The sequence below is a fragment of the Nannospalax galili genome, unplaced genomic scaffold (genome assembly GCF_000622305.1).
Source record: "Nannospalax galili isolate Female #2095 unplaced genomic scaffold, S.galili_v1.0 scaffold1258, whole genome shotgun sequence".
NCBI lineage: Eukaryota > Metazoa > Chordata > Mammalia > Rodentia > Spalacidae > Nannospalax > Nannospalax galili.
In genome coordinates, this window is record NW_008341370.1 from 778,884 (window position 1) to 790,399 (window position 11,516).

Here is an 11,516-nt window from a genome sequence, read left to right on the forward strand (position 1 = left end):
GACAGTTGTTAGCTGCCATGTGGGTGCTGGGATTTGAACCTGGGTCTTCTGCAAGAACAACCAGTGTTCTTAACCACTGAGCCATCTCTCCAGCCCATGGTTCTTTTTCTTTTAATTTAAAAAAACATTTTTAAGATTTATTTATGCGTCTATGTAAGAGTATGTGCAGTGTGTGTGCATGGGTGCATACCCCTGTGTGAATGTGGAAGGACGCCTTGGGTGTCCCCCTATCACTTTCCACCTATTTCTTTGGTACAGGGTCTCTCCCCGAACCTGGGGCTTGTGTTTTCTTAGCTAGACTGGAAGCCAGTAAGCCCTAGCAGTTCTCTTGTTTGTTCTCCTCAAAGCTGGGATTCCACCCCTGGTTGTTCTAAGGTTACTGCAACTAACAGCTACCATTTTTCCAAGTCCTGAGCTGAATATTCCTGGCCTTCCCTACAACCCTGGACCCTAAGCACACCCGTGGACCCCATCTGACAGGTGAGAAAGCTGAAGGCTGGGGCCGACCTCACCACTGTGGAGGGTGAAGCCAGTGTCATGGGAGGTGAAGCTGGGCTTACCCCAGGCTGCTGGCCTCTCTCCCAAGACTGATACTGCAACTTGGCTGCAGGTCACAGACTGTTGATTCTATCTATGGCTGCATTTAGCCTGCAAGATGTAGGGTGGCTTTTTTGTTTTGAGTTTGATTTTGGGAAGGAGTGGTGAGGTTGGCTGCTTTTGAAAACACTGGGCCTGAACTGCTACTGTCTGCAGCTGGAACCCGGGAGCTCTTGCCCCCTTCAGACTGGCCGTCATGTTTCGCACTCAGTCTGGCTTCTCTCACACCTTGAGTCTGCATTGACTTTCTGTGTGTGTGATATGAGACTGCACATACCTGAGAACACCTGAGGAGCATTTCCAAACTGTGTGTCGACACCCTACCCCCATCCCTATTCCTCTGTTACTAGCCATGGTGCAGTTCAGTTTCCTGTCTTTTTTTTTTTCTTTCTTTCTTTCTTTTTGAGATAGGGTCTCCCTGTAGCTCCAGCTGGCCTGAAACTCATTATGTAGATCAGGCTGGTCACAGAGATCTACCTGCCTCTTCCTCCCAAGAGCTGGGAAGTATGCATCACCATGCCTGGCTTGTCATTTTTCATTTCTGGGATATATATATATGTCCCAGGCTGGCCTCTAACTTGCTGTATAGTTGAGTGATGACCTTGAACTTGTGATTCTCCTGCCTCTTACCTCACTAATGCTAGACTTACAAGTGTATGTTGTCACCACACCTGGTTAATATGGTGATAGGGATTGAATGTAGAGCCATGGGCAAACTAAGAAAGCTCTGTATGAACTGAGCTACATCCTGAACCCCAGAATGACTTACTTGTGTGTGTGTGTGTGAGAGAGAGAGAGAGAGAGAGAGAGGGAATCATGTGAATGTGGGCACATATGCACAAATGTGTACATTCATGTGGAGGCCAGAGGTTGATGTTGGCCAGACGTGTATTCCTGGATTGATCTCCACCTTGTTTTTTTTGAGTCAGGGTCTCTCACTGAACTTGGAGCTCACTGGTTGGCTAGACTGACTGGCTCTGAAGGGGTCCACCTGTCTCTACCCCACCCACACCTTTTTTTTTTTCTTTCTTTCTTTTTTCCCAGTCTTTTTGAGACAGGTCTCCCTGTAGCCCCAACTGGACTGGAACTCACTATGTAGACCAGGCTGGCCTATACTCATAGAGATCCACCTGCCTCTGCTTCCCAGGTGCTGGGATTAAAGGTGTGCGCCACCAAGCCTGGTTTACACCTGGTTTTTATGTGGGTGCTGACTCAGGTCTTCTTGTTTGCACAACAGGCACTTTAAAGTCCCACTGAGCCCCTCCCCAACCCTCTGAAAGGACTTTACACTAGGAATATCACCTGTACTGCTGAGCACGATTGGGTGTTCCTGAGGGCCTGGGCTTGTACTCTGAGCCAAAAGATTGTTAGAAGGAGAAAGCCCAGGGGATATGTCAAGGACTTTGGTGGTTCCTAGAGTGGCCTGGGCCAACCTTCTGTGTGCTCTTTCCTCTTCTCTGCCTAGCACTCATCTACTGTGGAGTGCCTTGGGGTTCAGCTGGGTCCAGAAAAGAACCAGTGTGGCTGAGTGTGGTGGCGCACGCCTTTAATCAGAGCACTCAGGAGGCAGAGGTGGGCAGATCTCTGTGAGTTCAAGGCCAGCCTGGTCTACATAGTGAGTTCCAGGACAGCTGGGGCTACAGGGAGACCCTGTCTCAAAAAGACCAAAAACCAGTGTGATAAAGCCAGTCTAGCCGGGTATGGTAGTTAATCCCAGTACTCGGGAGGCAGAATCAGGGTCTCCTCGATCTCTGTGAGATCGAGGCCAGCCTGGTCTACATAGCAAGTTCCAAGCCAGCGGGGGCTACAAGGAGACCCAGTCTCAGAATGAAGAAATTAATTAATTAAATAAAACAACAACAACAACAAAAACCCAGCCAGTTTTGGAGATAGCTAATGTCACCCATAAGGTATCTGGTGTTCTGGAGATGTGGTTCTTTCCTTCACACAAAGCTCACCAGCACTCTCTGTACTGGGACTAGGCTGGGCACTGCAGATGAATAGATACTATACTGCTATGTGTGGTTTCTGTTATCACCAAAGGAGCCTGAGCTCAAGGTACCTGGGGGAATTCAGCATGCGATGAGGCCAGAGCACATGGCTGAGCTGTCTGTGCTGGACTCTGGACTTTGTGTTTTGTCTGTAGGTACTAGGGAGCCATGGAAGGTTTTTGACGTTGCCTGGAGAGTTGCATTAGGTCGTGGGATCAGGGGCGAGAACACGATGAGGGATATAGATATTTGAAAATTGTAATTAGGTGAATGCTAAAGAATCAGTGTGAACAGGACCATACAGGGGAGAAGGGAAGCACAAAGGAAGGTTACAGGTGAGCAGATGGGATCGAGGAGAGGCCTTGGCTGATAGCCTCGGTAGCAGATGTTCATCCATTCATTCAACAAACATTCAGAGTTCCTGCTGTGTGCCAGGAGCTATTCTGAGTCCTGGGATACAGTAGTAAGTAAAACAGTTGTGGAGCTTATATTCCAGTGAGCTGATTCAGGAAACAAATGCCTATACCAAATGGTGGTAAATGCTATAGATAAAAACAAAACAGTACTGGGCATGGTGGTGTGCCACACTTAGGAGGTGAAGGCAGGAGAATTCAGGATTTCAAGGTCATCCTCAGCTATACATTGAGTCTGAGGCCACCTTGGGCACACAAGAATATTTCTCAAAACAGAGGGAAAAATAAGTAAACAGGCCATTTGTGGTGGTGCATGCCTTTAATCCCAGCACTTGAGAGGCAGAGGCAATTAGATCTCTGAGATCAGGACCAGCCTGGTCTACATAGCAAGTTCCAGGCCAGCTAGGGCTATAGGGAGACTGTGTCTCAAAAAACCAAACAAAAGTAAATAGAAACTGGGGTTGTGACTCAGTTGGTAGAGTGTTGGCATAGCATGCATGAGGCCCTGGGTTCCTGCATTAAACCGGGTGTGGTGGTGCCTACCTGTGGACCCAGCACTCCCAAGGTAAATGTAAAAAGATCAGAAGTTCAAAGTCATCCTCTACTACATAGAGAGTTTGAGATCAACCTGGAATACATAAGGCTCTGTCTCAAAAAAGTCAATAAGTAAAGCAGTAGGCTGGGCTGGCGGTGCAGCTCAGTGTTCAAACACTTGCTTAGCATGCTTACAGCCCTAGGTTCAGTCCCAGCACCTTTAAGAAAAAAAAAAAGTGTAAGGAGCCTGCAGTGTCTGCAGCTGCTGAAAAGTGGCTCTTACCTGCTTTGGGATGGTCTGGCTAGGCCTCAGTGATGAGGTGACATTTGGGCTGAGACTTTAGAGAAGCAAGAATAATCCAGGTAGGTATATACTGGAAGAATGTTCTAGAAAGAGGGAACTGTCAGTGCAAAGTCCTGAGGCAAGTGTGTGTTTTGCACGTTGAAGGAAAAACAAAGAGGCCAATGTAGCTGAAACAGAGTCAGCAAGGGAGGGGACTGGGTCAGAGCTCTTAGAGCCATGGATGAGGGGCAGGGGAGAGAATGCACAGGTGGGCCCAGGAGCTCTTAGGACTTTCCTTGTTTGTTTGTTTCTTTGTCTTTTCAGTCCTGGGCATTGAGCTTAGGGCCTTGCACATGCTAGGCAGGTGCTCTACCACTGAGCTACATCACCAGACCTTCCTTTTTTTGTGAGACAGGGTCTCGCTATAGCCCCAGATGGCCTGAAATTCACTATGTCAATCAGGCTGACCTTGATCTCACAGAGCTCCACTGGCCTCTCTGCCTCCTGGGTGCTGGGATTAAAGCCACATGCTACCATGCCCAGCTAAATTTACTTTATTTTATTTTATTTTATTTTATTTTTGTCTTTTTGAGACAGGGTCTCCCTGTAGCCCCAGCTGTCCTGGAACTCGTTATATAGGCCAGGCTGGCCTTGAACTCACAGAGATCTGCCTGCCTCTGCCTCCCAAGTGCTGGGATTAAAGGTGTACACCACCACACCCGGCCTAAATTTACTTTTTTAAAAGATTTTTTTTTTAAATGAGTCTTTTTGAGACAGGATCTCCCTGTAGCCCCAGCTGGCCTGGAACTCGCTGTGTAGACCAGGCTGGTCTTGAACTCACAAATCCGAAGTTCTGGGATTAAAGGTGTGCACCACCACGCCCAGCAGATTAATTTATTTTTATTTTATTGTGTGTATGCAAGTGCCTGCATGTATGTGTGTATATACCATCTGCATGCCTGGTACCTGAGGAGGCCAGAAGAAGGCATCAGATCCCCTGGAGCTTGAGCTAGAGACAATTGTGAGCCCCCATGTAGGTACTGGGAACTGAAGCCTGGTCCTCTGTAAAAGCAGCAAGTGTTCTTAACTGCTGAACTGTCTCTCCAGTCCTTTAACTTACATGTTTATTTATTTTATTGTTTATGTGTATGTGTTTGTGCATACCTGTGCACACACGTGTATGCCATGGTATGGAAGTCAGAGTACAGCTTGCTGAAGTGGGTTTCCTCCTTCCACCATGTAGGTTCTGTTGATCAAACTCAGGTAATCAGGCTTGGTTGCAAGCACCTTTCTCCACTGAGCCATCTCACTGACCCCTGATTTATGTTTAACGGGCTCACTCTAGTGATAGAGGAACCCAGGGGCAGGTGATGACAGTGGGGATGGCAGCCCTTTTGGGAGAGGAGCTGAGAGTGGTGGGACTCTGGGTGTGTTTTACTGGAGAGCCAGCAGAGTTTGTGGGTAGAATTTGAGGAGTATGCAAGAAAGTAAAAAGAAAAGGGAAAGGACCGTACAACAGGAAGGATGGGGTTGCCCTGAAGAGCGACAGGGAGATCGGAGGGAGAGTTTAGTCAGAGCTACACAGACAACACAGAGATTTCAAGAAGGCGATTCACGGTTCTAGGGCCCCCATTTCAGCACTTTCCCCTCCTCTCAGGTTCTGGGTCTTTCCCTCTCTCTGTCTGTGATTTTTCTTAGCCCCTACAGTTGCCTTGGTCCACTAGTAGCCCCGTTCATCATAGACTGACCCCAGCCTTCTGCCCCTAGGTTGTTCACAGGGACCTGAAGCCCAGTAACATCCTGTACGTGGATGAGTCTGGGAACCCTGAGTGCCTGCGCATCTGTGACTTTGGCTTTGCCAAGCAGCTGCGGGCTGAGAACGGGCTCCTCATGACACCTTGCTACACGGCCAACTTTGTGGCGCCTGAGGTAAGTCGGGACAACAGAAGGCCTTGTGCCCACTCTTGGGAGTCCCACACTGTCTATAACTGTGTGTTCCTAACGTTGACCCAGGTGCTGTGGGAAGACCTGTAACCCATGGCTGGGATTCTTATCTACCCTTTTGGCGACATATGTTCCCACTTCCTACTGCCCCTCAGCCTGACCGCCTTCCCCCACCTCCCGCCAGGTGCTGAAGCGCCAGGGCTATGATGAAGGCTGTGACATCTGGAGCCTGGGCGTTCTCCTTTACACCATGCTGGCAGGGTGAGTGCACAGCCCTGTCCTCTGTCCTTAGTGTCTGACAGGAGAGACTGAACTCAGCTTCTGTGGGCTTTTCTCTAGATACACTCCATTTGCCAATGGGCCCAGTGACACTCCAGAGGAGATCCTCAGCCGGATCGGCAGTGGGAAGTTTACCCTCAGTGGGGGGAACTGGAACACGGTTTCAGAGACAGCCAAGGTGAGCCTGAGGCCCAGAGGAGGGAGGCAGGCTCTTACTTAAGGCTTTTCAGCAGTTCAAGGGCAAGTTTCCTGCAGCCTCTTTCTCCTAAGTAGAATATTCCACAGTATTTCCCTAAGTAGAAGATTCCAAACAGAGACCCCTCCACCTGTTTGTTTGGGTAACTTAGTGATTGATCATTCACTGGCCCTTCTATGTTCTGGGCCTTATGGAACACAGAGGGCTGCCTAGTTGCAGTTTCCTTGTGGAAACTTTGTGTGGGAAATACAGGCCTGCACATGGAGGTGAGGCTACAGCCCTGGGTACAGGCCATGGAAGCACAAAAAAACTGTGTGTGCCATGTGGAAACCCTTCTTGAAGGTGACTGCCGTTGAACTTTTGATACTAGTAAGTTTCCAGTTACTGAAAGCCTCTGTGCCTAGCTCAGGGTTGAGCCCTTCCTGAACAGCTCCACCTCATGCCAGCCTATGAGGCAAGCGTTGTTATCTCTACTTCTCAGAAGAAAAATCAAGGCTCAGAGAGTTGAAGTAACTTGTCCAGGACACACAAGTTGGAAGAGTCAAGTTTGGGGTGTCTGTTTGTATATTGTTTCTTTTTGAGGTGTTTTTGTTGTGTTGAGACAGGATCTCACTATGTAGTTCTGACTGGCCTGTAACTATCTATGTAGGCCAGGCTGGACTCAAACTAACAGAGCTCCACTTAACCTCTGTGTCTGGAGTGCTGGGATTAAAGGAAAGTGCCACCATGCCCGGGTGCTTTAGGTGATTTTCTATTTTGTTTTTTTGGTTTTGTTTTGTTTTGTTTTGTTTTTTGAGACAGCCCTCAGCTGGCCTGGAACTTGCTATGTAGACCAGGCTGGCCTTATTCTCACAGAGATCCACTTGCCTCTGTGCACCACCATGCTCAGCTTACGTTTATTTTTATTTTTTTTTTTATTTTTGTGGGGGGGCTCGATCAGAAGGACTTGGGCCCCCCACAAGTGGCACCAGGGAGTGGGTTTATTTTTATGTTTTTTTAATTACTATTATTTTATGTATATGAATGTATTGCCTGCATGTGCGTAAGTGCAATGCCTGCAGAGGTCAGAAGACGGCATCGGACCCCCTGGAACTGGAGTTACAGATGGTTGTTAGCTGCCATGTGGGTTCTAGGACTCGAACCCGGGTCCTCTGCAAGAGCAGCTAGTGCTCTTAACCACTGAGCCATCTCTCCAGCCCCTTATTTCTTTTTATTTCATGTGTATGAGTGTTTTGCCTGCATGTCTGTAAGTGCAATTGTGCATGCAATGCCTGTGGAGGCCAGAAGAGGGCAGAAGATCCCTTGGAACTAGAATAACAGATGGTTGTTAGCCATCATGCGGGTGCTGGGAATCAAACCCAGGTCCTCTGGAAGAACAGCTTGTGCTGTTAACCACCGAGCCATCTCTCCAGCCCCTACTTTTATTTTTTAAAATATATTGTGGGCTGTTGCATGCCTTTAATCCAAGCACTTGGCAGGCAGAGGCAGGTGGACCTCTGTGAGATTAAGGCCAGCCAGGTCTACATAACAAGTTCCAGGCCAGCTGGGACTGTAGGGAGACCCTGTCTCAAAAACAAAATAAAATTTTTATTGATTCTTTGAGAGTTCCATATTCTGACCCCTCCCCCATCTCCACCCTCACCTCTCTATACCGCCCCTCCCAACTTCACATCCTCTATTATGTTTCTTAAGGCTTTTTTTTGAGGCAGGGTCTCCTTGTAGCCCCAGCTGTCCTGGAACTCACTGTGTAGACCAGGCTGGCCTTGAACTCACAGAGATCCGTCTGCCTCTGCCTTCTGAGTGCTGGGATTAAAGGGGTGCACCACCACACCCGGCTAGGCCTTTTTTTTTTTTTTTTAACATCTTATTTGTGTTCTCCAAATGTTCTTGGGAGTGGGTGCATCCATTGGGTCTAGTCAACCCACCTAGCATCACACCTGTAAAGAAAACTGACTCTACCTCTCCCAGATGTTATCAGTTGCTAAGAATTCTTCAGATAAGCTTGGGACATCTTGCCTACCTCCCCCATCCATGCTGGGATTTTGTCTCTTGAACTTAACCAGGTCTTGTGCACACTGTCACAAGTGCTGTGGGCTCCTGTGTGTAACTGCCCTGTTGTGTTCAAGCAACATCGTTTCCTTGTATTCACATCCACCACCTCTGGCTCTTACAATCTTTCCACCCCCTCTTCAACAATGATCCCTAAGCCTTAGGAAGAGAGATTGTGGTGTAGATATCCCACTTAGGGCCAAGCACTCACAGTCTCTTATTCTTTGTACTTTGACCAATTGTGGGTCTGTGTTAATCTCCATCTACTGCAAGAAGAAGCTTCTCTGGTGAAAGTTGAGGCACCAATTATATGTGTGCATATGTTGTCTGTGTGGGTATATGTACATAAGTGCAGGTGCCTCAGAGGCAAGAAGGCATCGGATTCCCTGAAGCTGGAGTTACAGGTTGTTGTGAGCCACCCAGCGTGACTGCTGGGGACTAAAGTTGGGTCCTCTGCAAGAAAAGTAAGCACTCTTAACTGCTGAGCCATCTCTCCAGCCCTGTTTGTCTGGTTTTATTTGGTTTGTTTTTTTTTTCAGGCAGGGTCTCATAGCCTGTACTGGCCTTCCAGCCCTATGTAGCCAAGGATGTTCTGTTGTTTGCTTGCTTGTTTGTTTGTTTGTTTGAGACAGGGTCTTCCTATATCCCCAGCTGGCCTGAAACTTGACATCTCACAGATATCCTCCTGCCTCTGCCTCCTAAGTGCTGGGATTACACACCTGGCATGTTTGTTTTTTCATGGTTTTCTTTTTCGTTTTGTTTTGTTTTTGCTATTTGTAGTGCTGGACTTGGATCCCAGGGCCTTGTGCATGCTAAGCAAGCTTTCAACCATTGAGCCATATCCCCAGCCCAGGAAGAATCAAAGTTAAACCTGGGTCTGCCTGACCCTTAATCTTTAGGCAATTCCCACCTTCCCACTTGACTTCCTGAAAGAAAAAGAAAGGGAAGGATGTCCCCAGAAGTTTCTGGAGCATCACACATGGAAGGGGATGCCTGGGTTGTGTTTAGGGAGGCTTTGGCTGTGTGAAGAATGGATTCACCTCCTTATCCACTATGTCCCCAGGATCTCGTGTCCAAGATGTTACACGTGGATCCCCACCGGCGCCTTACAGCCAAGCAGGTCCTGCAGCACCCATGGATCACCCAGAAAGACAAGCTCCCCCTGAGTCAGTTGTCCCACCAAGACCTGCAGCTTGTAAAGGTAAACATGGCCACTGGGGCTGTTAAGCATCCGGGGAATGGGGTAGGGCTCAGACCAGAGGCTTGAAGTGGCAGAGCCAAGTAACTCCATGTCTGTGCCCAAAACCAGGAGATACAGCAGAACACATAGCCCTGCGCTCAGGGCACCCCAGACTGATAAGCAGTGCTGTCACTGTGTTCTTGTACCCCAAGGAGAACCAGTGACCATGACAGACCACCAAGGCTGAAAACAGTGGGTGGCGTGGGCTGTGGGATTCAGGGTGGGCCAGACCCTGGGGTACATGGTCTGTCCATCCCCGCTGCACTTTCGTCAGCTGACCTTCCATCTTCTCTCTTAGGGAGCCATGGCAGCCACATACTCTGCACTCAACAGCTCCAAGCCCACCCCCCAGCTAAAGCCGATTGAATCGTCTATCCTGGCCCAGCGGCGGGTGAGGAAGCTGCCATCCACCACCCTGTGAACCCCAGCACAGACAGCTCCATGGAAGCACATCGTTCCCAGAGGGAGCAGGCCTGAGTCACAGAACTAAGTGACGTGGAGTCCCAAGGGACCTGGGAAGCAGCCAGCCCAGATCACCCCAGTGAGGGTGTGAAGTGCCTTCTTCCCCAGGATGGACTCTTCCAGGCTCAGGCTCTTTTGGGTGAAGTCCATTCACTGTACAAACTATTTTTAAGGAAAAAAAACAAAAAAAGATGGCATCAACTACCATGGATTTTTTACAAGATCCATGTACCTTTCTGGGCACAAAATTAGCCATTGCTGTCCCAGGAGGGGCACTGAGTCACACTGAGGCTGTGTGTGGCTAAGACTCCCTTGATCAGTTTTGGAGCCCTGCCCTGGGCACCACTCAGTTGGCCATCTGGAGCCATCTGCACACACCTCCAAGCAGCCGAGCTTTGCCTCTCAGAGCCACTGGCTGTTCAGCAGAACTCAGTCTCCAGCCAGCTCCTTTTCCATTCTGTTCTGCTGGGGTTCTAGAACCACTTTCTGCTAGAGCCAAGGACCCCACTCTGCTGGCTCTTTACTCCAGGCACCAGCATCCACATCCCCCCCCCCCCACTGCCCCCAGAATTCACACGAGGCCAGTGGGGTGGGCCATGAGAGTCGAGGGCTTTTTTCATTTCCTCCTCAGCTGGTAACTCAGGGTTCATCTGTCCACGGCCTTTCTAATAAACTTAATCCAGCCGAAGCACGTGGTCTTCCATTGATCCTTGTTGAGGACTTTGGCAGTGACAGGAAATGGACCAGGACCAGTTAGCCTACTTGCTTAGAGCTAAGGGGCAGGTGAGAATCCCTCGGGTCCTTCCCTTATTCCTACCAGGGGATTCCATTATGTGGATAACAGTAATGGTATTAGGTAGCCACCAGTGACAAGTGACAGCACCATGGCTGGCCCTAATGTATGTGTCTTCCCTTCCTTTTTGTGGTGCTGAGACTCAAACCCAGGAACTTTCTTATGCATGCTAGGCAAGCGCTCTGCCACTGTCCTTCCTTCTTCCTTCTGTCCCACTTTATGATGCTAAGAATCAAACTCAGGGCCTCACATATACTAGGCAAGTGCCCTATCACTTTACCCCTAGCACCTGATCTTAACCACCCTGTCAAGTGGATGTTCTGCTGTTATCTCCATTTTATGAGTGGAAAAACAGGCTCAGAGAGGGGAATGACATTTTTCTCATACAATAAATGCTTTCTAGACACTGGTAAGCTAGGCAGAAAGTGAGGTCATGGAACTTACCTCTGGTAGGGGAAATGGAAATAAGACCTTCAGAGAGTTAAGGTGGGGTAAGAGATTGGTTCAGGGAAGGTCTCTCTGGATAGTGACCCAGAAGCTGAGGTCTGAAAGGTAAGAAGGGGCCAGTCAAAATAGGAGGTAGAGTTGGCAGACTCTGAGACACAGGTTGCTGAGAGGATGGGGATGGGGAAACGGCTCAGTTGGTAAAGTGCTTGCTGTACAAGCACAGAACCAGGAGTTTGCACACGATGAGGCTGGAAAGGAAGCGGAGCTTTGTAGGCCAGAATTGAACAT

General features: G+C 48.9%; 1 protein-coding gene across 5 annotated transcripts in view; it reads left to right on the plus strand.

Moving 5' to 3' along the window:
- Positions 1-10,549, plus strand: part of Rps6ka1 (ribosomal protein S6 kinase A1) — a 42,780-nt gene extending 32,231 nt beyond the window's left edge. For all 5 annotated transcript variants that reach the window (XM_008836822.3, XM_008836824.2, XM_017799074.2 and 2 more), the window contains exons 17-21: positions 5,586-5,747; positions 5,947-6,023; positions 6,102-6,219; positions 9,350-9,487; positions 9,825-10,549. In XM_008836822.3, the coding sequence (XP_008835044.2) occupies positions 5,586-5,747; positions 5,947-6,023; positions 6,102-6,219; positions 9,350-9,487; positions 9,825-9,947 (618 nt within the window). In that variant the 3' untranslated portion in view covers positions 9,948-10,549. The remainder of the gene's footprint in view (positions 1-5,585; positions 5,748-5,946; positions 6,024-6,101; positions 6,220-9,349; positions 9,488-9,824) is intronic.
- Positions 10,550-11,516: the final 967 nt, after the last annotated feature.